Raw genomic sequence first — 27258 nt, forward strand, 5'->3', positions numbered from 1 at the left:
GTATAGAAGTGTGATAGTGGCCAAAATCAAAGGGTTTGGGGGTTTTAAATTGTGTCACATGGTTGTTATATACTAACAGTAAAAAAATTATAGAAATCAATATTTTGGGGGGAAAATAAACGCTGTCGTTAAATTGGGGGTACATTAAAATGGGTGTAAGTATATTTTTTTGTCTTAAAATGCATTTTTTTTAAATTTTAAAAATACACCTGTCATTGCACCTGCAATCCCAAAAACACCTGTCCCAACCATACAGCCCCCCAAATACCTAACCCACTACTTTTTAACCCATTTTCCAGCACTTTTTCCTTTTTCACCCCCAAAATGACTAGTAATTATTGGCCAAATTAAGCGAATTAAAATTATTTTTGCCTAATTAGTCATTAAGGAGGGTGTCCAAGGGGTTCTGAACATTTTTAGCCAACAATAGGGGTTTTGCACAACTTTTCACCTGCTCCGAGATAGTGAAAATATTTAGCCGCTTTTGACTATGCAAAATTTGTATGTGCAAAAAGATGGGGCTAATAGGATGGCGTGATACGCATTTTTGGGGGAAAATTCCGCAACCCTTCGCATAGCTGCGGCTTATCACGGTTAATTGGATATGGCTCTATATCTGCTAATGATCTAATACATTTTTTAAACTAATAGTATATCAATAAAAAAATAACAATACCGTAATAACATCTCTTTGTAATATTTTAATATTTGTAATACTGTAATAACATAACAGCAATGTAGTGATATCTACAGAAATATCTAATAATACTTATAGTAATTCATTACTTAAAGCCACATGGGGAATTCCACATTCACATTAACATGCACATGAAAAAATAACATTATACAAAATACATTTTGAACCCACAAATTATTTAAAAGATTCCTGTTTATATTTATACCAAAATACAGTTAGTGGACAAAATAAATGGAAAGTCCTGGGTAAATAAGGCACACCAAGCATATCAAAGCCAAGGGCGTCCATGATACAGGTGTGGCTTCTGCGGTAAGCAAATGACATTCCAGCATGGTCAGGGTTGTGGATAATAATGCATGTTATGGCTGGCATGAGTGACTTTGCCAGGCATCAGTGACTTCAGCCAGAGGGGTGGTTAGTGGATTGAGTATGGCACTAGCCTAATGGTGCGTACACACTGGGCGATTAAAGTGGACGACTGAACGATAACGATATCGTTATCGTTCAGTCGTCCACTTTATCGTCCATTTTTAACACAAAAAAGATGAACGATGACGATGACGCGCGTTCCCGCGGTTCGTTCGTCATCATCGTTCATCGCGCTGACATGCAGGCCAACCTGACGACCTCGTCAGGTTGCTGCATGTCAGGGAATGGGTGAGAGAGCCCGGCGCTGAACGATATCGCTAATGATATCGTTCAGCGGCTGTGCTCAATGTCATGAACGACATTGAGCACAGCCTGCCGGGGACACACTAGACGATATCGCTCAGGGAGCATATCATCTAGTGTGTATGCACCTTTAGAGACCACTTAACTTGCTAAAGGAGCTTCAGAGACAGCTCAACTTGCTAAAGTTTCATGAGCAACTGTATCTAAAGGGCTCCATACATCTAACTTGATTGCCCGATCCTCCAACTAGAGACACCGATCTGCTGGTCGGAAATGCCGACCGACGGCCATCGTTGTTCGCCTATCCATCAATATTTTGATAATGATGGGCAAATCAGTGAAATCGAACATGTTTGATTTGACCGATCCTCCGACCCCAGCATCTGGGGATCGCTGAATTGCAACAGTCGATGGTTTATGGAGCCCAAAAGGCAGTGAGCCTGATTCAGAGATGGACGGTAATGCTGCGCCGCTGCAAATTTGTACGCAGCAGCTGTGCGCAAAATATGCAAATGTCGCAGCCGCCTAGTATTGTATTGAGACGCCCCACCGGTCCCTGACTGTCAATCACACTGCAGCCAAATCCTCGCTGCCAGCAACATGGGTACACAATCACCGAGAATGTGCAGTGCGAATGCTTATGGCTACCATTATGGTCATCACCTTCTCCCCAAGTTGTAGTATTTATTTCCTGATGGGGGGGGAAGAGTCTTCCAGAATGACGGGGTTCCCATCCGCAGAGCACATATGGTTGCCCTTCGGTTTGATATTATCTACACGGCTTTCTCCATCACCGGATCTGAGACCAATTGAGCATTTATAGGATATTCTGGCATGGAGCCAGTGGCAGCATTCTCCCCATCATAAACCAGGTGCCAGTTGAGTGGTTTTCCTATGGAAGAAAGCGGCTGTATCTCTCCTGCACCATTCCAGACACTTGTAGACTCAATGCCAGAATCTATACAGGCCAAACTGGCAACATTGGTTCTATGAAGTGACTTTATATTGGTGTTTCCAGTTTCTTTTGTCCACTATCTGTAATATTTAGATACAAATTGTGTCCTGCTATAGGAATCACCTGATTACTGCCCCAGTGTTAAAAGGATTTGCATTCAGGGAGACCTGCAAAGCATTGTCCTACTCTAGCCTGTAGTGACTGTGCCCTACACACTCCAGGCCACATTTATGAAGCGCAGCGGATGTGCACTGCAGTTTGCTTGGGTTTAGCGCTAATGCGCTGTGAATATAGGTCTTCTGCAGAAACTGTCAGTGTGCGAGCAGGAGCTAACATCTGCCAGCATTTTAGTACAAATGAAATGTTAAATTAAACTTGTCAGCTTATTCTCCAAATTATCATTGCCAAGTTCATTCTCATAGGAATGAGAGGGCATTGGGACTGTATATATTACAAGCTGTATTTATGTGGTGTTTTTTTACACAGCCAGAAGTGCACTTCTCATCTGAAATGTAACTGGAAAGTGCAAAATACGTTCCATTAAGACTATATAGGCTGAGATCCGATTTCCACCATCTCTGAACTGGTGGAATAGTGCCAAATCCATTGCTTTATCTGAGTTCAATCATCTTACGCCACAAAGCGAAAACAAAGCTATGCACTGTTCTTCCTAATTTGCTGCACCTCTGCACAAGGAACGCCCTCTCTCCGCCCATCTCCTCCCATTGGCTGCTCTGCTACAAATGCCACCATCTTGCTCCAAGGAATATTCTCACTGTCCGACCTCTTGTCCTACGTTCAGTAAACCGATTGGTCTCCAAATTCTTACTCCTTCCAGCTGAGCTCATTTCTATCCTGTATTTACTAAGTTCTTTCCCTGCATAAAGTTATATCTCTATTTCCTGGAGATTATTAAATAACAAAGTGCATATCTGCAGTAACTCATGGTAACGAACCAGACACTCGCTGTAACCATGTAACTTGCACTTTCTTTTAATCCAGTCTAGGAGTTCCAACATGACCTGAATACAATAAGCTCCTTCTTCTGCTGTAATAGGATCTCTACCCAATAAATTCTCTCTATCCTCTACGTAACTGTACGATCTGATCTCCAGCAGACTTCCCCAATGGTCTGACTCTTGCAGACTCTATTCCCCCAGTCTCCCCATACCTGATGTGCAATGTGTTGCAGGTCCCACGATGGCAGAACATGATAACACCTGGGGCCCCCCAGACTAACTTCTTACCAAGTTTAAACTCACAGGGCCTCAGACGAGGATCCTCTAATATGTCCAGTCGCCTCTTCTTCCTCCAGCAACGGGCAGGATAGGTGTAGATCTGTCCCGGTGACAAGCCTGCATGTAGACACATGAGTAGAGGGGAGGGTTTATATTACAATGGACAAGAAAATGTTCTACATCCTAGACAAGAGTATTAGTATTAAAGGGATACAAATGAAAGGAACCAATTGGGCTCATGTACTGTTGGACCCCAATGCATTTTGTACCTTTGTAGCTACAACTTGCACTTTTCTCTACTACACATGGTCACCCAAAAGAGTTTGACGTTTCTTCAGCCATGCCAAGTGGGACGCATTTCAAACTTGCAACTCATAGCTCGAATAAGACAGGGACAGGTAGGAGGAGGTATGTAGATGCACTAAGTCACACAAAATGCTTCTCATGCTAATCACTATTACGAGTAATCAACCCCTGGTGCAAATACAACCTGATGATTATGAGGTTGATGAGCCACGGCCACATCTGATTGGTTGAATGCATCTAAGTCCCTCCCATTTATGCTATTAATTTAGTAATATTGCTACTGAGCTACAGTGATATGAGCGATCAGTCAGTAGAGTAATAAAGGAAGTTCCCTGGTCAGCCAAGTAAAAAGAAAAAACAGGGAGCGCTAATGGAGAAACAAATATAAGTCAAACTGGTGGATAATGATCTTAAATCCAAAATGTGATAGGATAAAATCAAGATCTTTAATAGAATATAGTGAAAATGATTGACCGATTAAAGGTCTACTCGTTATACTATACCCTAAAATCTGACATAAAAATAAATGACATACAGTATAACAAATAAAAATCAATGAAGCCAAACAATTATGACATACAGTATATATAAACAACACAGTGATTCGACTCTTAAATAGAGGATAATTGAGCATATGAGCATCAAACTGGCAACGGCCAGTTGTTATTAGCCTGAGAAATGCGTCAGTTCACATCCACGTCCACTTTATAACATGGCTCCCATAAATCGGTTCTGTATATAGCCTAAATTCTCAAATAGATGTCATATACAAACTATAAACCATTCAAGCTAACATCATACGGCGCATATCTGTTTTGGGACTGTGTATATTGTGTGTTGTTTATATATATGTCATAATTGTTTGGATTCATTGATTTTTATTTTTTATATGTCATTTATTTTTATGTCAGATTTTAGTGTATAGTATAACGAGTAGACCTACGGACTTTTCGCCTACTTCGCCTGTTTTGTAGGCGGAAAAGTATTGCGCGCGTGCCCGCTTTACCCCGCGAAACTTGAACAGGCGGAAAGTACTGTCAGATTTGGGGAAATCAGCCTGACACCCCCCAAATGATGCACTGACATGGGGGTTAGCTATGGTACCCCCCGAGTTGGCTTACTGAAGGTATTTGGTGTTTTTAAACGGGCTCAATAGCTGCTATATAGCGTTTTTCTAGACGTGATGCAGAATAGTATTCAGGAGTATTTTTCCCAGAAAATAAGTTATCCCAGCAAATTTGGGGTACTTGAAAATGGGGACTAGCATATTTAAAAAGTTGCTAAAGTGAAGTTGAAAAAATTGTGAAAAATCCACCTGTCGCAAACACCTGCAATCAAAAAAACACCTGGGGCATACTTGAGGACCCCCCCAGAGTCAAGTTCGCTAGTTTTTAACTTTGTCCCCCAACATTTTTTTTTTCACCCCCCAAATTAAAGTGATTTTTTTTGGGGGTGTTCTTAAGTGTTTTTTTTATTATTTTTTTGACACAGTTTACCTTTGGGGGACTGTCTGAAGGCTGCAGGGGGGTTGCCTCAATGTTGCACCCCAAAACCCCAATTCCTAGGCGGAAAGTCTTTCAAATTGAATACGGGGTAAAAGCAAAACAGGTGAAAATTACGTGAACGGCGAAAAAGTATCACGAATCCGGACTTTTCGCCTCAAATTGAATACGGGCCATAATCGGTCAATCATTTTCACTATATTCTATTAAAGATCTTGATTTTATCCTATCACATTTTGGATTTAAGATCATTATCCACCAGTTTGACTTATATTTGTTTCTCCATTAGCGCTCCCTGTTTCCTTCTTTTGTTCCCTGGTCAGCTTTTATGGGAGAATGTGACTGATATGTTTATTATGTCTTCTTACAATAAACTTCAGTTTTGTACTTTGTGTTCGAATTTAGCTTTATGTGATCTCAGCGACTTTGGTAATTATCAAGTACACTGTCCAATTTTGTACTGATGTGAAGTCACACCTCCTGACGTATACCCCGGCGCATTGGCTTCTGTGGTCTGCCGGAGTAAGGGAGGCCGCATGTACCTGTTGCGTTGGCCATATTTCTGTGTGCGACCAGCTCAGCAGCCAAGCTTGTAACTTACACGCACATGTCGCCCAACTCAGCATGAGCCCCCCTGTGTATTCAGGTAGATGGATCTATTACATACATTAAACCACTATTACTAATATAATACTTTGAAACTTAGTTCTATATACTCTTTATGGGAGGATGGCATATACTGTATGAACATTAAATTATACTAGGTATGGGATGAATGCAGATATAAATATTCTGGTCTATTGACAGCAATAATACTAGTATCCCCCACTCACCACCTTGATATGACCATTATTGGACTCTTGCTGACACATTTGAAACTAATTATTGTGTTGACACAATATCTGACCAATAGAGCAATATGTGGGCAGCTCAAACACATCTATAAGCAAATGCTGTACTTCAATGCTTTCAATGGTGTTACTCCTAGTTGTGCCGCTCCACACACAGTGTAAGATGGCGTCTGCTGTGTGAAACTTGGGTCTGCTGTGCGAAACTTGGGTCTGCTGTGTATGTATAAAGAACAAACATGTGCAATAGGCATTTTGTATGCAGATGGATGATTAAGAGTTGAGATATCTTCCTGATAGTTCTCCCTGTACACAAATGAGACAGCAAGTCACAAGCAACACTAAGGGGTCTATGTAGTACTAAGCAGTGATAAGAGACAGAGTGAAAAGTGATAAGTCTGTGATAAAGTGCCAGCCAATCAGTTCCCAACTGTCATTTTTCAAACACAGCCTGTGAGATGACAGTTGGGAGCTGATTGGCTGGCACCTTATCACTTACTTATCACTGCTTAGTACATAGACCCCTAAGCAGCTGAGAGTCATAGTCTGCAGTATACAGTAACCAGTAGATTAGGGTTTGATATGCCAAGCCACCAGACATAGTGGTCCCCAGATTATGGTGTGATCTGCATAGTTCCAATGGGATTGGGGTCCAAATTGCATGTTAGCGCTATCAGACTGATCTCTGAATTATATAGTAGCCATCAGATTGCCCTATAACTTGCCACTAGAGTGGTTGTTGAATTCCATAGAAACGATCAGATTATGGGGTGACCTGCACAGAAACCACCAGATATGGGGTTTGAACTGAATAGTAAACACCAAATTGGTAACTGAATTGCATAAAAACAATCAGATTAAGGAATAAATTGACTGCATAGTCCACATCTAGAGTTCAGATGTGTGTCTCAGAATTACACATTATCCCGTCAGACTGACTTTTGAAATGTCACCAGAGTGGTCTCTGAATTGTATAGAAGCCATTAAGCTAGGTACATTCTTGACAGATTTGCCAACGTACACACTAAAGAATTCTCAGGCCAACGACCCAATTTCTGACAGGTTGGCCCAAAAATTGTATATTGTGTACCCAGCTTTAGAATAATTTCTGAATTGCATATTAAATCACAGATTGGAGTCTGATTTACATTTAAACCAAAAGTTTGGGGTCTGAATTGCAGATAAGACATCAGTTTGGGGTTGAATTATATGGTAATCACAGACTGGTGTATGAATTACACAGCAGCCACCAGAATGGGGTGTGTATTCCAAAACTATCATCAGAAAGTGTAAATTGCAAAATGGACCTGTACTGTACTGTGTGTTTCATTATAGCTCAGTTAAAGAGCCATCCCATGCATTTTCTATTATAAATCTATCCGGCAGTCTACAAGACAAATCTTTATATTTACCATTAGCTGAAACACCTGGCGTTGCCCGGGTTTAACTTTTTAAATTATTAGGTTTTATCATGTGATGTCGTCCAAGTCCATCCAGTGGAAGGAACATAACAACCTCCCTGGGTCAAAGTCCTGCCTGGCACACTCTGCCGTGAGGTCCGACCGAGACCCCAACCACTCCATTAGGCATCCCAGACCAATTGACACGCCTCTGTAAAGTTTTCATCCAAATCCATCAAGTGGAAGGCCCAGAACAGGCTCCCTGGCTTGAAGTTCTGCTCAGCGTACATCAACGGGAGGTCCGACTGGGACCTCAACCCCGTAGTATGTTTTCTGGGATCCAATGTTTCCACTCTGTGAAGTTTTTGTCCAAATCCATCCAGTGGAAGGCTCAGAACAGTCTCCCCAGGTCAAAGTTCTGCCCAGCGTACACCAACGGAAAGTCCGACCAGGGCCCTAACCCCCCTCAAACCTGGTCAGGATCCAACTGGACCACCTTGCGTTGGTTTCATCCCAATCGGTGCAGTGGTGTATCTTCAAGTTATTAAGCTTTATTACGTGATGTCGTCAAAATCCATCCAATGGAAGGCCCAGAACAAGCTCCCTGGGTCAAAGTTCTGCCTGGTGCACTCCATCCAGTGGAAGGCACAAAACATGCTCACTGGGTCAAAATTCTGCCCAGTTTACACCAACGGGAGGTCCGACCGGGACCTCAACCCCCTGGTATGTCTTCAGGGATCCAATGTTACCATTCTTTGAAGTTCTCGTCCAAATCCATCCAGTGGAAGGCTCAGAACAGGCTCCCCGGGTCCGAAGAGGCTCCCTGGGTCAAAGTTCTGCCCGGCGAACTCCGCCGTGAGGACAGACCGGGACTCCAACCACTCCATTAGGAATCCCAGACCAATTGCCATCCCTCTGTGAAGTTTTCATCCAAATACATCCAGAACAGGCTCCCCAGGTCAAAGTTCTGCCCAGCATACACTAAGGGGAGGTCCGGCTGGGTCCTCAACCCCCTAGTACAGATGGCTCCTCATACATCTAGCCTCCTTGCACGTTACACAGCCCTTCTAGTTGCGCTATGCAGTGGTGTGACTTGGTAGCGCAGAGCGTCTTATGTGCGACTTTTTTACCTTCAAATGCATCTTATTCACACAGTGATGTGAATAGTGAGCACAAACAGCTTCTGCTGATTAAAATGATATGTAGCATGTCTATATTCTGTGAGCGAGTGCATGCGAAACGCTACATTACAGTGAAGGGCTATAACACTGTAACATAGTGTTTAGCATGCAGATACACCAGCAGACGCACAGAGAACATAGGCATGCTGCATATCATTTTAATCAGCAGAAGCTGCTTGTGCTATATATTCACATCGCTGTGCGAATAAGACGCATTTCAAGGTAAAAAGTTGCACAATAGACGCTCTGCGCTACCGAATCACACGGAGCTCCCACGTTATGAGTGGCGCGACTTGTAGCGCACGGAACATAGATGTATGTGGACACATCTGTATGTCTTCTGGGATCCAAAGTTACCACTCTGTGAAGTTTTTGTCCAAATCCATCCAGTGGAAGGCTCAGAACAGGCTCCCTGGGTCAAAGTTCTACCCAGCGTACACCAACAGGAGGTATGGCCGGGACCCTAACCCCCTAAAGCCTGTCCAAATCCAACTGGATTACCTCTCGTTGGCTTCATCCCAATTGGTGCAGGGGTTTTCAAATACAAACAAACAGACCAATTCATTTTATATATAAGATGTCTCCTTGGCTTGTTTTTACAAGTTGCTATTAATGAGTTATAAATCCTACAGTGTCATGAACTCCATGGCAACCACAGTCACATGGAATCTGATGTATTGAGCAGAGAGGCTTTGGATCAGCCCTCTGAGCATTATGTGCCCTGTGACATCCTCCCCCTCGCCTCCCCACTCTGCATTCATATGACATGCAGAGAGCTATGTGAGCCTGTGTCTATGTAGCAAACACAGGCTTGGCAGCCATACTTCTCACTTCAGAGATATTTTGAAAGTAGATAATGATTTGTTGAAGTGTAGCTGTGAAAAATAAATCAGATGCATTCTTTAAAGGTATTTCATTTGCTATTTAAAGAATAAAACACCTTCTATTACAGATAGCAGCTTTAAATAGCAACTTCCCATAAATGCCCTTGTTTGGGTAAAACCATGCATGCAACAGACAAAAACCCCAAACACAGGTTTCTGGCCCATCCTTTGGTTCCCTTTTACAGGTCTCTAACCTCCAACCTCCCAGGTTGACATCACTCCTAATATATGTACAGAAACACAGTAAACACAGTATCCCAAAATAATTAAGTACTAGGAAATGTGAGGGAACAGATAAGCAAAATTGCAACTTCAAGAGCTGCCTCATGGAGCCCAGAGCCTGTGCTCTACCTCAGATGCACTTATTAGGGAGCAAATGATTGTGCAGCCCTAAGCAGCAGATGTGATGGACCTAAGACATAAAGGGGTCTATTTACTAAGCAGTGTTAGGAGACAGAGTGAAAAGTGATAAGGTGCCAGCCAATCAGCTCCCAACTGTCATTTTTCAAACACAGCCTGTGAGATGGCAGTTGGGAGCTGATTGGCTGGCACCTTATCACTTTTCACTCTGTCTCCTAACACTGCTTAGTTACTAGACCCCTAAGTCAAGAATAAAACAACTTGGGACATTGATAAAAACTGGTCCACGAAATCAGCCAGGGCAACAAATCAGACGGTAAAGTATTACAATAAAGCTTAGACAATGACAGCAGACCCCTCACTATTTACACCATTTTTGCAGAGTTACAGAACCTGTGTTCATCTATTTTTAAATATCCATAATCATTTCAGGCACAGCACAGGAAAGGCAACCCCACACATTTGCCCAGTTACCTCCACCTTTTAGTTCATTTAAATCTGCTATTATATTGTTGTATTGCTCCGCAGGCACAAAACTAGTCGCCGTCACTGACCACCTCAATACGCCCATCGTACCCGTTAGTCACATGGCTGCAATCAAGGAACGGTCACATGTGGCTTTTGCAATATGAATCACTGGGGATAGTCCGCACCGCTGAAAACTATATAATGCCATTCTGAGGTAAATTCAACAAGCAGAAGTAACCTGCTGGGTAACTGAAGGTGAATCCCAGAAATATGAGCTCATTAAAACCTGGTTCCCAGGTGCACGTGGTTATGAAAAAGAAATTCCATGGCTCTCAACCAAACACAATACTAACCAGCACTTTGGTAAGACACCAATCTCCACACCAGAGGTACAGGGTGACAAAGGTAAACGTCTCCCACCGCTAAGCGTGTCTCAATGACTACTCATAAATGATATAAGTAATCACCTGTGCATATTATTCGAGGCACAAATATACTAAAATCTTTACAACTGAGAAATATACAAATGTTATTAGATGCCAGATGCCACAGCCTAAAATCCTCATATAGAATAAAACAAGCATATTCCATGGCTGGGAAGCTTTGTTCGTAATGTATTGATGAGCTCAGCCAGATGGTCCACAAAAGACACTGGGCCTGATTCAGACCCGGTCACAAGCGCTGAGCGCTCGCAACCGGGTCGATGGTGGCCCAGAGCGCATGCGCACTACGGAGCCGGCTCCGTCGTGCGCATGCGCGAGACCCGGATAGCGACGGGTAAACCGTCACTCCGGGTCTCGCACCAAAGGGGGCGTGCTGTCGATGTTGAGTGACAGCACACCCCCTTTGGTGGGCGGGCCGGGGGGGGGGTGGCTGCCCAAACGGAGGCGTTCCCATGTGAACGCCCACCGTTTGGGGCCGGCCCCACTGACATCACAAGTGATGTCAGTGGAGAGATTCCAACTCTGTTAGAGCCAAAATCTCTCTGGGGCTTGCGGCAACGAGACCCTACCACAAGGGTCTCGTCGCAAGCCCGATGGTCGCGATGGTCTTGCAAAGGCCGTTCTAAAAAAAAAGAAGACCGGCCCTGATTCAGAGCGAGCGCTCTGTCAGAGCGACCGCCTCTGAATCAGGGCCACTGTTTTACTGGAGTCTAAATAAGATAATTACTCATTTTACACCACAAAGCAGAGGTAAGCAACCTGCAAATCTCTAGCAGTGGAGGAACTACAAGTCCCAGCATGTTCTGCCAGTATCCGGATAGAAGATGTCGACAGGGAGAAAAGGTAGACTGACAAATGGTCAACAGGGCAGGAGGTTGACATGTTCAAATGGTCGACGCAAAAAAAATGGTCAACACGGAAATATGGTCGACACGTGTTCATGTTTTTTGAAAATTGTTAAGGTTAGGTTGAGGATTAGGCCTTTGGGGGAGGGTTAGGCTAGGGTTTGTGTTAGGCACTAGGGCAGGGGTGGGGAACCTTTTTTATTGCCAAGGGTCAGTTTGATATACATAACATTATTCGCGGGCCCTGTGCAGACCTCGTCCCCTCTGTGTGACGTCACATGGGGGGGGGGGGGCCCACAATCGCCAGTGATTACAGCAATGCCTGGAGCATTTTGGCTGCAGGTTTCCATTCTAGGCACCCTGCTCGCCAGATGAAACTAGCAGAAAAAAGGTCAGAGGGCCAGACCAAATGATTCTGTGGGCCTTATACGGTCCCTGGGCCTGAGGTTCCCTTCCCTGCACTAGGGGGAGGGTTAGGCTTAAGTACTAGGGGGAGGGTTAGGGTTAGGCATTAGGGGGAGGGTTAGGTTTAGGCACTAGGGGGAGGGTTAGGGTTATGATTAGAGTTTTAAAAAAATGTGTCGATCATTGAACCTGTTGACCTTCTGCACTGCATACCATTTGTCAATTGACCACTTGTCCCTGTCGACCTTTTGACCATGTCAACTTATTGCCTGTTGAGCATCTGGTGTCGACCTATTGACTGTCAATCTATTATACCACACAGTATATCGGCTCTATGTAAGCAAAGGATGATGATGATAACATTAGTGAATAGAAAACCTACTTACGAACTGTCATGGAATTCCCTTTACACAAGAATAATCTACATGTACAGCATAACGAGAGACATTACTGGGCAGTGCTCCACAGGTAACTGTGCAGAGGAGACGATGGTGCTCTTGCTGACAATTACACTTAAGCTGCAATTTGCGAGTAAAAGGAAACCAAACATCTGATTGGCTGCTATGGCCAGCACCCCCTTTTCTGCACAATTAGCTGTGGACGTTCACAAGTGTCCTCTATGTTATATGACATGGTTACTGAGCTGTGTCTTAGCTGGGAAGTGCCGTCTCCTATCAGAAAGCCTAAAATACAGAAGAAGATGGGAAAATGTAAACAAGCAGCATCTGTCAGCGGTACAATATATTATCTTACAGAAAAATAATTGTAGCTGTGATTTATATCCCTCTCCTGCCATGGCCTACTACCCCTGAGAGAAGCAGCTTGATTGTAAACTCCAAGACCCAGCATCTATCCTGGGTATAAATCTGAGTAGTGAGTGAATGCATATGGTTTATGAATGTCGTGTCACTCGGAATAAAGCTCATTATACATATTATGCATGTGCTGCCCCTGTGTGTCTGGCCCTGGCGCCAGGTGGTGAGGAGAAAGCGACTGCAATGTGATAGGCAGAGAAATAACACAAACAGGGTTAATTCATATAAAGTGCTACAGTGTAACCCATATGAACGGATCCCACAATGGCTGTCCTTTTCAATAGGAAAAAAAACAGGTACTGTAAATTGGGAATGGTTGCTATGGGTAACACCACTATTTTCTATTACACACGTTTTCATATATTGGCACCTACAGTTCTCACCTGGGCCCCTGTGGGTCTTCTCCATCCAGATGTAACAGTTGTTCTGGGCCACGCCGGTCTGGGAGTCCAGGAACGGCAGCCGCATGCTCCTCTCGGCACACAGACGAGCGTTATAGCTGCGGCAATGCTCTATAGCCTCCCGGTAGAAGTCCTCTCCCAGCCTGCGGAGACAAAAAGACATCCCATGCTAATGAGTTCAGGTGTCTGCAATCTAGAATGAGAACAGAACTTTTTACAACAAGAAAACTAGAAAAGATAATCCAATGGCAGATTAAGACTCTGGCCGTGGACATTGGCCTAGCCATAAGCCCCTGGCAATACTTAGCTATTTCCAAGCTGAGTACCTAATGCCACACTTTGACTTATACAAGCTTTATTTAGAAGCACACTGGATCATAGTGAACAAATACTAGCATGGAGGCTTTATTACACCACTCAGTGGGAAAGATGAATACATCTGAAGATGATAATGCTCTATAACCTCTGGGTAAATTGTACCTATTGCATAGACACACTTCCTGCACATAGACAGCAGCACCACAATAAATGGGTGAAGCAGTATTAGGCCCCTGGGCTTGACGTATCACTGTACGTCGATGTTCCAAGCAAGCAAATGGGGTTTGTGATCATGTCCGCCTTAATAGAGCTAAATAAAAGGCTCTATTCTGCACTACTGAATAGGACTGGAAGGATTGAGGGGTATATTTACTAAAGGTCAATTTAATCGATTTTTGATCGATTTAAAAACGCTTAAAAAAAATTAAATTGAATCTAAATTATCTGTTAGTAAATGTGTAATTAAGCCCCAGAAAAACATCATCAATGTTGATCGATTTTATCAATTTTCATCTATTTTAAATCGATTAAAATCGACCTTTAGTAAATATACCCCTGACTCTCCCGGTACTACAAGATGTCCGGCTCCCTCTGAAGGTAATGAGGTGGGGAGAGAGCACAGCAGGAATCCTCAAATTTGTTGCATGCAGTAGGAATTGAACAGGGGGTGATTTAAAAAGGAAGAGTATTATCTAAGCGGACTATCCTTTTAAAATAATCACCAGGTACAAACTTGTACACATACTTTTATTTAGCTACTTAAAATATATATATATATGTGTATTGCTAAATTGTAATTTTGAAATGTCGATGATGGCAATTTAGTTTTAAATGTTGCAGAGCTCGTACAGAGACTAATAAACAGGCAAACGTGTAAACGCTGTTACCCTCGCTATTAATTTAACACATTGTTTAAAGTGTGTTCTCAAAGGTTCATACATCCTCCCACAACATTCCTTTATATATTTTACACCGTGTTAACGACTGAGAACGAGGAAGCATCTAAATTGTTATAAAGCAAACCCTTGTCTGGAAGTGTGTGCGCACAGATCCATGTACTTAACATTATGGCCCCTATTTAACAATGAAGCATAACCCCTTTAGTGCTCGCTAAAGGGGTTATGCCACCCTTTCTGGATTTAACAAACAGCAGTAATCTAAGATTGCCGCTGTTTGTCAAGCATCGCTCTCACCATCTGTTAGATGGCGAGAGCGATGCTGTCCCTATTGCCGGCAATGGAGACCCAGCGGTGCCTTTCCGGCTTCAGCAAAGCCTTCCAAGCACTGCCGGGTCCCCGTGTCATGCACATGTGCAGACGGACCGGAGTACCGTCGCAGGCAGTGTTAAGCTGCCAGCAGCCCAGCCGAGGACTTCGCAGGACCTCACCGGAGGGGTAAGTATTGGTAAATACCAGTGGAATTTTTCATTAGTATCACAGTGATACTAAACGAAAAATTCCGCTGGTATTTGCCTTCATTGCTAAATAGGGGCCTAAGAGTCGGACGCTCTTTCACAGCGCTCGCTCTGAATCAGGGCGGTTTTTTTGTTGTTGTTGTTGCGGCCTCTTGGCCGCTCGCTAAGCTGTGGGTGACCACCCACAGCTTTTGCGAGCGGCCAGGTGAAGGTCGCGACCATCGCGGCTTGCGACGAGACCCTTATGGTAGGGTCTCGTCCGTCGCAAGCCCCAGAGAGCTTCCTGCTCTAAAAGAGCAGGAACCTCTCCACTGACATCACCACTGACATCACTGGTGATGTCAGTGGTGCCTCCCACAAACGGCAGGTGTTCCTTCGGGAATGCCTCAGTTTGTGTAGTCATCCCCCCTCCCCGCCTACAAAACAGGGCGACCTGTCGATCAACATCGACAGTCGCCCCTTTTGTAGTGAGTCCCGGAGCGAGAGAATTTCTCTCTCGCTCAGGGGCTTGCGCATGCGCGCACCGCGCCTGCACAGTACCCCACCATCGTCTGAATCAGGCCCTATGTTTTGTAATATAAGTGTTACAGGGCTCTTAATAGGCTTTAAGACAGAGGTTCCCAAACTCAGGGGGTCATTCAGACCCGGTCGTTAGCGCCGATGCGCTCGGACCGGGTCGATGGCCCCCACAGAGCATGCGCACGCCGGCGCCGGCGCCATCGTGCGCATGCATGAGACCCGCTACGACCGACAGTGCCGGTCGTAGCAGGTCTCAATCCAAAGGGGGCGAGCTGTCGATGTTGATTGACAGCTCGCCCCGTTTGGAAGGCGGGCCGGGGGGGTGGCAGCCTACCGTTTGGGGGCGGCCCCACTGACATCACTAGTGATGTCAGTGGAGAGCTTCCGGCTCAGACAGAGCTGAAAGCTCTCCGGGGCTTACGACAAGGGAGACCCTACCCTAGGGTCTTGTCGTAAGCCCCGATGGTCTTGACCATCACGACCATCACCTTAGGCGGTCGTAAGGCTGTGGGTGTTAACCCACAGCCTTACCACCGCAAAGGAGGACGTCTTGAAAATTCAAGACGTCCTCCCCTCATTCAGACCGACCGCACGCTCTGTGCGACCGGCTCTGAATGAGGTCCTCAGTCCTCAAGGCACCCTAACAGTCTAGGTTTTAAGGATATCCATTGTTGAGCACAGATAGTTAAATCAAACCGACTGAGGTACTAATTAAGTCACCTGTGCTGAAAACATGGATTTCCTGAAGACTTTGGGCGGGATACATGACGCATCACAATTTGCATGCGATGCATCCCGCCATTCATTGCATGCATGCTGGCGTTAATTTTGCCGGTATGCATATAAAAAAAGCAAAGGACAACTCTCGGTAAGAGCTGTCCTTTGCGAGAGAGGGACCTCCAGGTTCCAGATCCAGAAGTACACGCGCGCTGTAGGGGGCGCTGGTCGGGATCTGAATGGGTCCCTACCAGCTGCGAATAGAAGCCCATAGGCTTCTATTGGGTAGCCCCATCTAAAGATGGCATTGCCCACCGCATCTAAGTGCATATGAGAAATTGATACAAACCCCCAAAAATTAGAATTTTCAGGGGTTTGACCGCTTTTCTGACATTGGTGCATCCCGTCACTAGACTGTTAAGCTGGGTACACATTAGACAATGTGCAAACATTGCGATGGTCGTTCCGATATCCCTTCATCCCCAGTACAAGCTATATAGTGTCTACACTGTGCAATCCTTCAAACTACTGAACTATATATCTTACATCGTTTGGTCGTTTCATCATTAACAATAAAATGTCAACATATCGCCTGGTCGTCCGGTTGGCTTTACACACCAGACGATTTACACAAAATCCTTAATGATATCGTCAGATCTGCCAGCACTGCATTGCAGATCAGAGGATGAGATGAATGATGCACTGGAGCGCGCAATAGTACATACACACTAGACCAGTGGTTCCCAAACTGTGTGCCGTGGCACCCTGGGGTGCCTTGGGACACTTGCAGGGGTGCCTCATGGTGGTGGTCCAGCACCAAATCAAATTATTTATTGTCAATGTAATATAAATATGTGAACAAACAGAACTGCAAACCTGTCCACCACCATATAACCTAACCAGAAGGATGACAGGTAAGCACAATTTACTTCACTTTACTATTTTATTAATTTTTTTCTGAATTTCTCAAGAACAAACTTAAACTTAGGGATGCCGTGAAAACAATGCTGATACTCTAGGGCACCGTGATTCAATAAAGTTTGGGAACCACTGCACTAGACGATGTGGGCGATTTGTCATTCCAATTCATCTAAAATGGTCCAATTTATCGTCTAGTCACGCAGGGGTCTTCAAACTTGGCCCTCCAGCTGCTGTGGAACTACACATCCCAGCATGCACTGCCACCTTTTTGATATAACAGCATGCTAAAACTATGTGCAGTGCATGCTGGGATGTGTAGTTCCACAGCATCTGGAGGGCCAAGTTTGAAGACCCCTGGTCTGGTGTGTGCATAGCTTTAGGGTGCCTTGAGGACCAAGTTTAGGCCCCACTGCTTTAAGTGCACACGTTGTGTGTAGGAACCCTAAGAGGTATAATTGCCCTATTCTGAGAGTAAACAAAGTTTCCATTTTGCAGTTAACACAGGAATATTGCACAATGCGACACTCTGAGGAATTTATAGACGTGTCATATGGTAATGCATTCGTTTTCCAAGTTCATTACAATGATGTATAGTTAATAAAGTTGATTAAATATGAATGAACCAGTAGATTAAAAAGTCCAGTCGGCTGATGATGCCTCATGCATGTACTGTGGGGAAAAGTATGCTTACACTGGGAGTGCCAGGGCTTCTTAATGAAGAGAATGCAATGGCAGCTCTGTCCACCAGACATAATGGACGGCTTTTACTGGACATGCATTGTTTGTGGGGGCTTCTTTTTCTGTAGCCCCTCAACCTCAGTTATACCCCTTTCACACGTTTTTGAACGTGAATGCTCATCGACCCAGGTAGTTACTATGTGTGAATGCAAACAACCCGGGAATAAGTCCCAGATCCAGGGCTCTGCTCTTTACCAGGGTCGGGCCGAGACCCAGGAATTTGCCGGGTTGATAGACCTGGCAATTTCCCGGATCATTGGTCTGAAAGGGGCATAACTGTCATTTGACAGTTAGGAGCTGATTGGGCGGTACTTTATCTCGCTCTACTTTATCTCTCGCCAAGCTTTGATATATCTCCCCCCGGCACAGATAATCCATTCTTTCCAATATTGCTAGCTGGAGTCTTCTGGTAAACAGCAATTTTAAAATCATTCCATAGATTTTCAATGGGATTAAGATCTGTACATTGTACCACTCGAGGACATTGAGTATTTTGTATTTAGGCCACTAGAATATGGGGCTTTGCTGTGTCCTATGGGTCACTGTCCTGCTGGAATATAAATATTCTCCCAAGTCCTTAAAGCGTAGAAGTCGCATCCCCGTAGCATTATGCACCCACAGCTATGCCATAATTGCCTACTTTAAATCTTACTTCTGGAAGAAGGTATAAAAAGTGGCAGTGGGCGAGGCTTGATTAATCAATTTCCATAGAGTGGGTGGGGCAACGTGTATGATGACACAAATCGCATCACCATGACTCAGAGCACTCAGGTAGGCTGGGCTTTTTGTATCATGATGACATATCCCAGCCCACTTCTGGGTGTCCGGTGGGGCTGTCATTAATCTGGGAAAGTAAGCAACTATGCACTATGCTTCCTGGCATTAGTAGTGCTACATGGGCTGATGAGATGAAGTGTAAAGTTGGATACACACCATATGATGGTGCAACCTAGCGAAGGTACAATGCAATGTAATGATACATCGCGAGGGCTGTACATAATGCACGATCCGGTGTACAACAGCGCAATGTATCATTAAATGCTGCATGTACATCATTCATTGCACTGTCCCATCTGCCATGCAGAACAGCAGATGGAACGATATGATGAACAACCATCATGAACAACAGATCAGGCGTACACACTATACCAGGGATGGAGAACCTCAGGCCCGGGGGCCATATAAGGCCCCTGGAATCATTTGGAATGGCCCTCTGAGCTTTTTTCTGCTAGCCTCATCTGGATGGCAGGGTGCCTAGAATGGCATCCTGCAGCCAGAATCTATGCAGCAGTGCCGCCTGGGGCATCCTTAGGATGCTTCAGACGGTCACACCGCTGCCCTTACAGCTCACTGGAGCATCCTCAGGATGCTCCAGGCATTGCTGTAATCACTGGAGATTTTGGCCCCACATCATGTGACATCACATGTAGGGGGCGTGGCCAGCACCGGGCCCTCGAATAATGTTATATATCAAAATGGCCCTCGGCAGAAAAAAGGTTCCCCACCCCTGCAATATACGATGTGTACAATATATGATCCTGATACGCCTTGGATACATCATATAGTGTGTACCCAGCTTTAGGCTTGCATCTCACATACGAGTCCTAAAAGTTCCCTCTTAATCTCAAAACCATAGACTCTTCCTTCACTTTAATGAGAATCTCCAACAATTTTTTTTTTTTTTTAAAGAATGATTTTGTTTTGCCATCTTTACGTCAGTTTCTCCTAACTGTGCGATGGACTGTAACTCAATCAGAGATGCCAAAGGCCTTTCACTGGCTTCCATAGGAAGTGCTTTCCCCGCATGGAAAGTCAGTATTGGAGGACAGCCTGCTGTAGACAAAATCACTGTTGCGCTATAATATATCCAATTCTATATGACAGACTTGAAAAGTGTTTCAGGCAGTATCAAAATCCTTTGATATCTTCACCCAGATTTATGCCTTTCAATAATTTTCCTAAGATTTTCCTTGAATGTTCTTTCATCCTCATGATGAAGCTACTGTTTGGAAATGCCCGAACCAACTGTGAGACTCCCCACAGACAGTTCAGTTTTTGTTTTGTTAATCAACACTTTAGATGTGCACTGATTAACTTCAATCAATTATGGGAAGGCAAATGTCTCTGGGGTTATTTCATTATATTTTAGTAAAATGAATTGAAATTAATTAAGAAATTAAGATTTGTTATTTATTATATGACATTTGAGATACATTGTTGTTGTTCAGTGGTAACAATGTCCAAATAAATGTATTCCTCTATATAAAAATATGCCAAAGGAAATTAATACAGGGCCTGATTCAGCAGCGATCGCAACTTCGATTACGCATGCAATCGGCAGATTGTTGCGTTCTGCAATCGGCCGGGACTGCGATCGCAGTGACTACGCAGATCCATCGTAGAGTGATTGACTGGAAGTACCCTTTGCGGGTGGTGATGTGAGGGGTGGTTGGCGAAATACAGACGTGCCAGTGTGTTTGAACGCCGCTACAGGGGCGTGCATAAATTAGCCACTGCAATGTCATACGCAGCCTGAGCTTTTACTGCGTACCGGAACGTTAGCGATTTCTGAGTAAGGTCAGAACTTGTGCAAGTGTGCGCGAGGCTGCGATGGTACTCCATTGTACCGAAGGATTCACAGTCTTGCTAAGTATTACAGATGTGTGTATGGTAAGGTGGGCGTCCTTATGTTGTGCTCCGACGATATAGCGATCGCAGTAGATTAGCATATCATCGCAGTGGGACTGCGTGTGTAATGGCAGCCGTGATCGCAGTTGCTATCCGTACTGAATCAGGCCATAGTTCGTAGGCACTGTATTTCAACTCCACAGAGATGCAAGAAATGTTACCATGAGCAACAGATACAAGTATATTTCTTCTTCGGGGTCCATAATCTCCACAGGGAGACCTTGGGGGGTGTAGGTGATGGGAACCAATGCGGGCACCACGCAGTTAAAGCTTTACAGCTCCCAGGATGCACTGGTTCCACTCTCCCTATACTCCGCCCCCCTTCATTCATACATGAGGAAGGATTGGCTGAGTTGCACAAACTAGTTTAAACATGAATTTGTGATCATGGCTAGTTTTAAAATCTAAAATATTTTTGGAATATGGTCAGAGAGAATCTTAGGGTCCCTGCAGGCCGGGTTTATGGCATACAGACTGACATCGTCCTCACTAGTAGTAGACTGACCCCTTTATTTTCAAATAATATAGGACAAACTCAAGCAGTAAACAATTGTGGTATTGAATTAGCAAAGCATTATTATAAACGCAATCTGATGGTTCTGTACATTTATTATTGATCATATTGTATGTGTGGCCAGTCATCAGTGATGTCATAATATTTTAATTGTACGATGTGATGTCATCAGTGCCATCAATAATAAAGTTGTCTGATATTATGAATAATGGGCCTGATTCAGAGCCGAACGCTCTGAATCAGGGCCCTCCTCCCTGAAAATGGAGCGTCCTCAATCAACATTGACAGCACGCCCCCTTTGGTGCGCATGCACATTGGGGCATGCACATTGGGGGAACATCGACCCGTTTGCGAGCGTCCTTTGCTCGCGAACGGGTCTGAATGACCCCCAATGTCATCACAAAGTCCTATTGTAGCGAGTTAAGTTTGTGCATAACCTTTGTAGCTCAATTCATTGCGCTGTTTATCTTTGGATAGAATCTTTACTGTGATTCCAACAAAAGGGTTAATTCATCAGTGCACGCAAGTACACTGCTGAAGGCAGATTCCCGACTTTCAGGAATATGCGCACGCGCAGGACCCATTCTGCAAGTGTGCAGGATGGGTCCTGCTAACACGCACGCTAGCCCTTGCATGCCTCCGTCTGATTGACAGGCAGAGGCATTTAAGGGGTGATGCGGGGGTGGGGGCAGCCGGCGTTCCCATAATCGGGGTGTGTCCGCCCCGTTTTCTGGGAGTGGCCAGCCCAGAGACTGAATGGACGTACACAGGGCCTGATTCAGACCCGGTCGCAAGCGCTGAGCGCTCGCAACCGGGTCGATGGTGGCCCAGAGCGCATGCGCATGACGGAGCCGGCTCCGTCGTGCGCATGCGTGAGACCCGGATAGCGACGGGCAATCCGTCGCTCCGGGTCTCGCACCAAAGGGGGCGTGCTGTCGATGTTGAGTGACTTTGGTGGGCGGGTCGGGGGGGTGGCTGCCCAGATGGAGGCGTTCCCATGGGAACGCCTACCATTTGGGGGCGGCCCCACTGACATCACAAGTGATGTCAGTGGGAGAGCTTTCGGCTCTGTTTGAGCCGAAAGCTCTCTGGGGCTTGCGGCCACGAGACCCTACCACAAGGGTCTAGTCACAAGCACGATGGTCGCGATGGTCTTGACCATCGCGACCATCATCCTGGCCGCTCGCATTAGCTGTGGGTGGCAACCCATAGCAATGTGAGTGGCCAGGAGGCCGCTCCATAAAAAGAAAAAAAGACGCCCTGATTCAGAGCGAGCGCTCTGAATTAGGGACACAGGCCTTCATTCAGAGGCAGCCGTACGGTCTATCACCGCACGGCCGCCTTGATGTTTGTCAAGTGTGCATGCGCACAAGGGAGCCGGCTCTTTCGTGCGCATGCGTGAGACCCGCTACGACCGACAGCGCCGGTCGTAGCGGGTCTCTTTCCAAAGGGGGCGAGCTGTCGATGTTGATTGACAGCTCGCCCCGTTTGGGAGGCGGGCCGGGGGGGGTGGCAGCCCAAACGGAGGCATTCCCATGGGAACGCCTACCGTTTGGGGGAGGCCCCCACTGACATCACTAATGATGTCAGTGGAGAGCTTCCGGCTCTGACAGAGCCACAAGCTCTCCGGGGCTTACGACAAGTGAGACCCTACCCTAGGGTCTCGTCGTATGACCATCGCGACCATCACCCTAGCGGTCGTTAGAGCTGTGGGTGTAAACCCACAGCCTAACGACTGAAACAGAGGCGGGCGGTCAGGATGCAAGCGGCCGCCCAGTTTCTGAGCGACCGCTTGCATCCTCCGACCGCCTCTGAATGAGGCCCACAGTCTGCTGGCTCACAAGCCGGCCAGCCTGAGTAAGCTGAGGCTTACTCAGCTGGCCGGCTACCCGGCGCTGTCCACCATCGCGACCATCGACCACCAAGGAGCGCGATGGTGATCCCAGCACTGCGACGGAAGGAATTGCAAATGCAAATACCTCCTGCTGCATTTGCATGATTGCAAGGATCGTATTGCAAAGCTGCCTGCGTGCTACCTGCGTGTCTATGTGCTGCCTGCGTGCCTATGTGCTGCCTGCGTGCCTGTGTGCTGCCTGCCTGTGTGCTGGCTGCGTGCCTGTGTGCTGCCTGCGTGCCTATGTGCTGCCTGCGTGCCTGTGTGCTGCCTGCGTGTCTATGTGCTGCCTGCGTGCCTGTGTGCAGCCTGCCCGTGTGCTGCCTGTGTGCCTGTGTGCTGCCTGCGTGTCTATGTGCTGCCTGCGTGCCTGTGTGCAGCCTGCCCGTGTGCTGCCTGTGTGCCTGTGTGCTGCCTGCGTGCCTATGTGCTGCCTGCGTGCCTGTGTGCTGTCTGCGTGTCTATGTGCTGCCTGCGTGCCTGTGTGCTGCCTGCGTGCAACTTTGTAATTGCAATCCTTGCTGAATTAGGCCCAAAGTTCTTTTCAATTAACATTTTTTTTTTTTTAAACGAAAAGAATCACAGAAAACAAATACAGTCAGGTCCATAAATATTGGGACATTGACAGAATTTTCATATTTTGTCCTCTATTAACCACCACAATGGCTTTGAAATGAAACAAACAAGATGTGATTTAACTGCAGACTTTCAGATTTAATTTGAGGGTAATTACATCCAAATCAGGTGAACGGTGTAGGAATTACAACGGTTTCTATATGTGCCTCCCACTTTTTAAGGGGCCAAAAGTAATGGGACAAACTAAACAATCCTAAATCTAACTTTCACTTTTTAATACTTTGTTGCAAATCCTTTACAGACAATTACAGCCTGAAGTCTGGAACGCATAGACATCACCAGACACTGGGTTTCATCCCTGGTGATGCTCTGCCAGGCCTCTACTGCAAATGTCTTCAGTTCCTGCTTGTTCTTGGGGCATTTTCCCTTCAGTTTTGTCTTCATCAAGTGAAATGCATGCTCAATCGGATTCAGGTCAGGGGACTGACTTGGCCATTGCATAACATTCCACTTTTTAGCCTTACAAAACTCTTTGGTTGCTTTTGCAGTATGCTTCGGGTCATTGTCCATCTGCACTGTGAAGCTCTGTCCAATGAGTTCTGAAGCATTTGACTGACTATGAGCATATAATATTGCCCGAAACACTTCAGAATTAATTCTGCTGCTTTTGTCAGCAGTCACATCATCAATAAATACAAGGGAACCAGTTCCATTGGCAGCCATACATGCCCACGCCATGACACTACCACCACCATGCTTCACTGATGAGGTGGCATGTTTTGGATCATGAGCAGTTCCTTTCCTTCTCTTCTCTTCCCATCACTCTGGTACAAGTTGATCTTTGTCCCATCTGTCAATAGGATGTTGTTCCAGAACTGTAATGGCTTTTTTAGATGTTGTTTGCCAAACTCTAATCTGGTCTTCCTGTTTTTGTGGCTCACCAATGGTTTGCATCTTGTTGTGAACCTTCTATATTCACTCTTGTGAAGTCTTCTCTTGGTTGTTGACTTTGACACATATACATCTACCTCCTGGAGAGTGTTCTTGATTTGGCCAACTGTTGTGAAGGGGTTTCTCTTCACCAGGGAAATAATTCTTTTGTCATCCACCACAGTTGTTTTCCGTGGTCTTCCGGGTCTTTTGGTGTTGCTGAGCTCTCCGGTGCGTTCTTTCTTTTTAAGAATGTTCCAAACAGTTGATTTGGCCACACCTAATGTTTTTGCTATCTCTCTGATGGGTTTGTTTTGATTTTTCAGCCTAATGATGGCTTGCTTCACTGATAGTGACAGCTCTTTGGATCTCATATTGAGAGTTGACAGCAACTGATTCCAAATGCAAATGTCACACCTAGAATCAACTCCAGACCTTTTACCTGCTTAAGTGATAATGAAATAATGAGGGAATAGCCCACATCTGTCCATGAAATAGCTTTTGAGTTGATAGTCCCATTACTTTTGGCCCCTTAAAAAGTGGGAGGCATATATTGAAACTGTTGTAATTACTACACCGTTCACCCGATTTGGATGTAATTACCCTCAAATTAAATCTGAAAGTCTGCAGTTAAATCACATCTTGTTTGTTTCATTTCAAAACCATTGTGATGGTGAATAGAGGCCAAAATCTGAAAATTTTGTCAATGTCCCAATATTTATGGACCTGACTGTATATAACAGTATTATTGCAGATCTAGCTTTTCACATTATATAATCATTTCATGGGCTAAACCAGTGGTTCCCAAACTGGGTGCCTCAGGGCACGTGCAGGGGTGCCTCGGGTTGGTGGTCCAGTACCAAATAAAATACTTTTACTCAGTGTGATAGGTAAAATCAGTGCTAATGGCTGCCAATCAAACAATATGTGGACAAAAAGAAGCGCAGCCCTGTCCACCACCGCATAACTGACCCTAATGGTGACATAGCAGCACAATTTACTTCATTTAATTTTTGCTGAATTCCTCAATAAGAAACTTTTGGCCCAGGGGTGCCATGGAAAAATGTTGATACTCTAGAGCAGGGGTCTTCAACCTTTTACACAGTATGGGCCACATTATAAAAATAGGGCCACTAAGCTATATGCCAGACAGTAGCACAATCTTGATTCAACCAATTCACATTGCACCACATAGTAGTGTCCCTTATTCATGTATGACACACAGCAGTGCCCCTTATACACAATGCCCACAGTAGTAGTGCCCCTTATGCAGTGCCCCCTATGCAATGCCCCCATTAGTGGTGCCCCAGTATTAGTGCCCCCAGTAGTAATGCCCTCAGTACTAGTGCCCCTAATAGAAATGCCCCCTAGTAGTAGTACCCCTAATATTAATGCCCCCTAATATTAGTGCCCATAATAGTAATGCCCCCTGGTAGTAGTGCCCCTAATAGTAATGCCCCCTAGTAGTAGTGTCCCTAATAGAAATGCCCTCTAGTAGTAGTGCCCCTAATAGAAATGCCCCCTAGTAGTAGTGCTCCCAATAGTAATGCCCCTAGTACTAGTGCCCCTAAAAGAAATGCCCTCTAGTAGTAGTGCCCCTAATAGAAATGCCCCCTAGTAGTAGTGCCCCTAATAGAAATGCCCTCTAGTAGTAGTGCCCCTAATAGAAATGCCCCCTAGTAGTAATGCCCCCTAGTAGTAGTGCCCCTAATAGAAATGCCCTCTAGTAGTAGTGCCCCTAATAGAAATGCCCCCTAGTAGTAGTGCCCCTAATAGTAATGCCCCCTAGTAGTAGTGCCCCTAATAGAAATGCCCTTTAGTAGTAGCGTCCCTAATAGTAATGCCCCCTAGTAGTAGTGCCCCTAATAGTAATGCCCCCTAGTAGTAGTGCCCCTAATAGAAATGCCCTCTAGTAGTAGTGCCCCTAATAGTAATGCCCCCTAGTAGTAGTGCCCCTAATAGTAATGCCCCCTAGTAGTAGTGCCCCTAAAAGTAATGCCCTCTAGTAGTAGTGCTCCTAATAGTAATACCCCCTAGTAGTAGTGCCCCTAATAGTAATGCCCCCTAGTAGTAGTGCCCCTAATAGTAATGCCCCCTAGTAGTAGTGCCCCTAATAGAAATGCCCCCTAGTAGTAGTGCCCCTAATAGAAATGCCCCCTAGTAGTAGTGCCCCTAATAGAAATGCCCCCTAGTAGTAGTACCCCTAATAGTAATGCCCCCTAGTAGTAGTACCCCTAATAGTAATGCCCACTAGTAGTAATGCCCACTAGTAGTAGTGCCACTAATAGTAATGCCCCCTAGTAGTAGTACCCCTAATAGTAATGCCCCCTAGTAGTAGTGCCCCTAATAGAAATGCCCCCTAGTAGTAGTGCCCCTAATAGAAATGTCCCCTAATAGTAGTACCCCTAATAGTAATGCCCCCTAGTAGTAGTACCCCTAATAGTAATGCCCCCTAGTAGTAGTACCCCTAATAGTAATTCCCCCTAGTAGTAGTGCCCCTAATAATAATGCCCCCTGGTAGTACTGCCCTCAGTAGTGAAGCCGCTTACAAAAAAAAAAAATACTACTACTTACCTTAAACCCCACTCCCGCGTCTGCTGCCTCCGCGG

At 45.3% G+C, this 27258-nt stretch overlaps 1 protein-coding gene across 4 annotated transcripts in view; it reads right to left on the bottom strand.

The window, feature by feature from the left end:
• The window catches only part of DPF1 (double PHD fingers 1), an 87741-nt gene that overhangs the window by 31245 nt on the left and 29238 nt on the right, over positions 1-27258 (bottom strand). Inside the window, exons 2-3 of one of the 4 annotated variants that reach the window (XM_088450108.1) lie at positions 13403-13563; positions 3587-3679 (exon numbers count right to left, since the gene is read on the bottom strand). In XM_088450108.1, coding sequence (XP_088306234.1) covers positions 3587-3679; positions 13403-13563 — 254 coding nt within the window. Of the gene's footprint in view, positions 1-3571; positions 3680-13393; positions 13564-27258 lie in introns of all 4 variants that reach the window. The other 3 variants (XM_088450106.1, XM_088450107.1, XM_088450105.1) reach the window with 3 other exon arrangements.

Source organism: Taudactylus pleione, unplaced genomic scaffold (assembly GCF_031769625.1).
Source record: "Taudactylus pleione unplaced genomic scaffold, aTauple2 ptg000507l, whole genome shotgun sequence".
Classification (NCBI taxonomy): domain Eukaryota; kingdom Metazoa; phylum Chordata; class Amphibia; order Anura; family Myobatrachidae; genus Taudactylus; species Taudactylus pleione.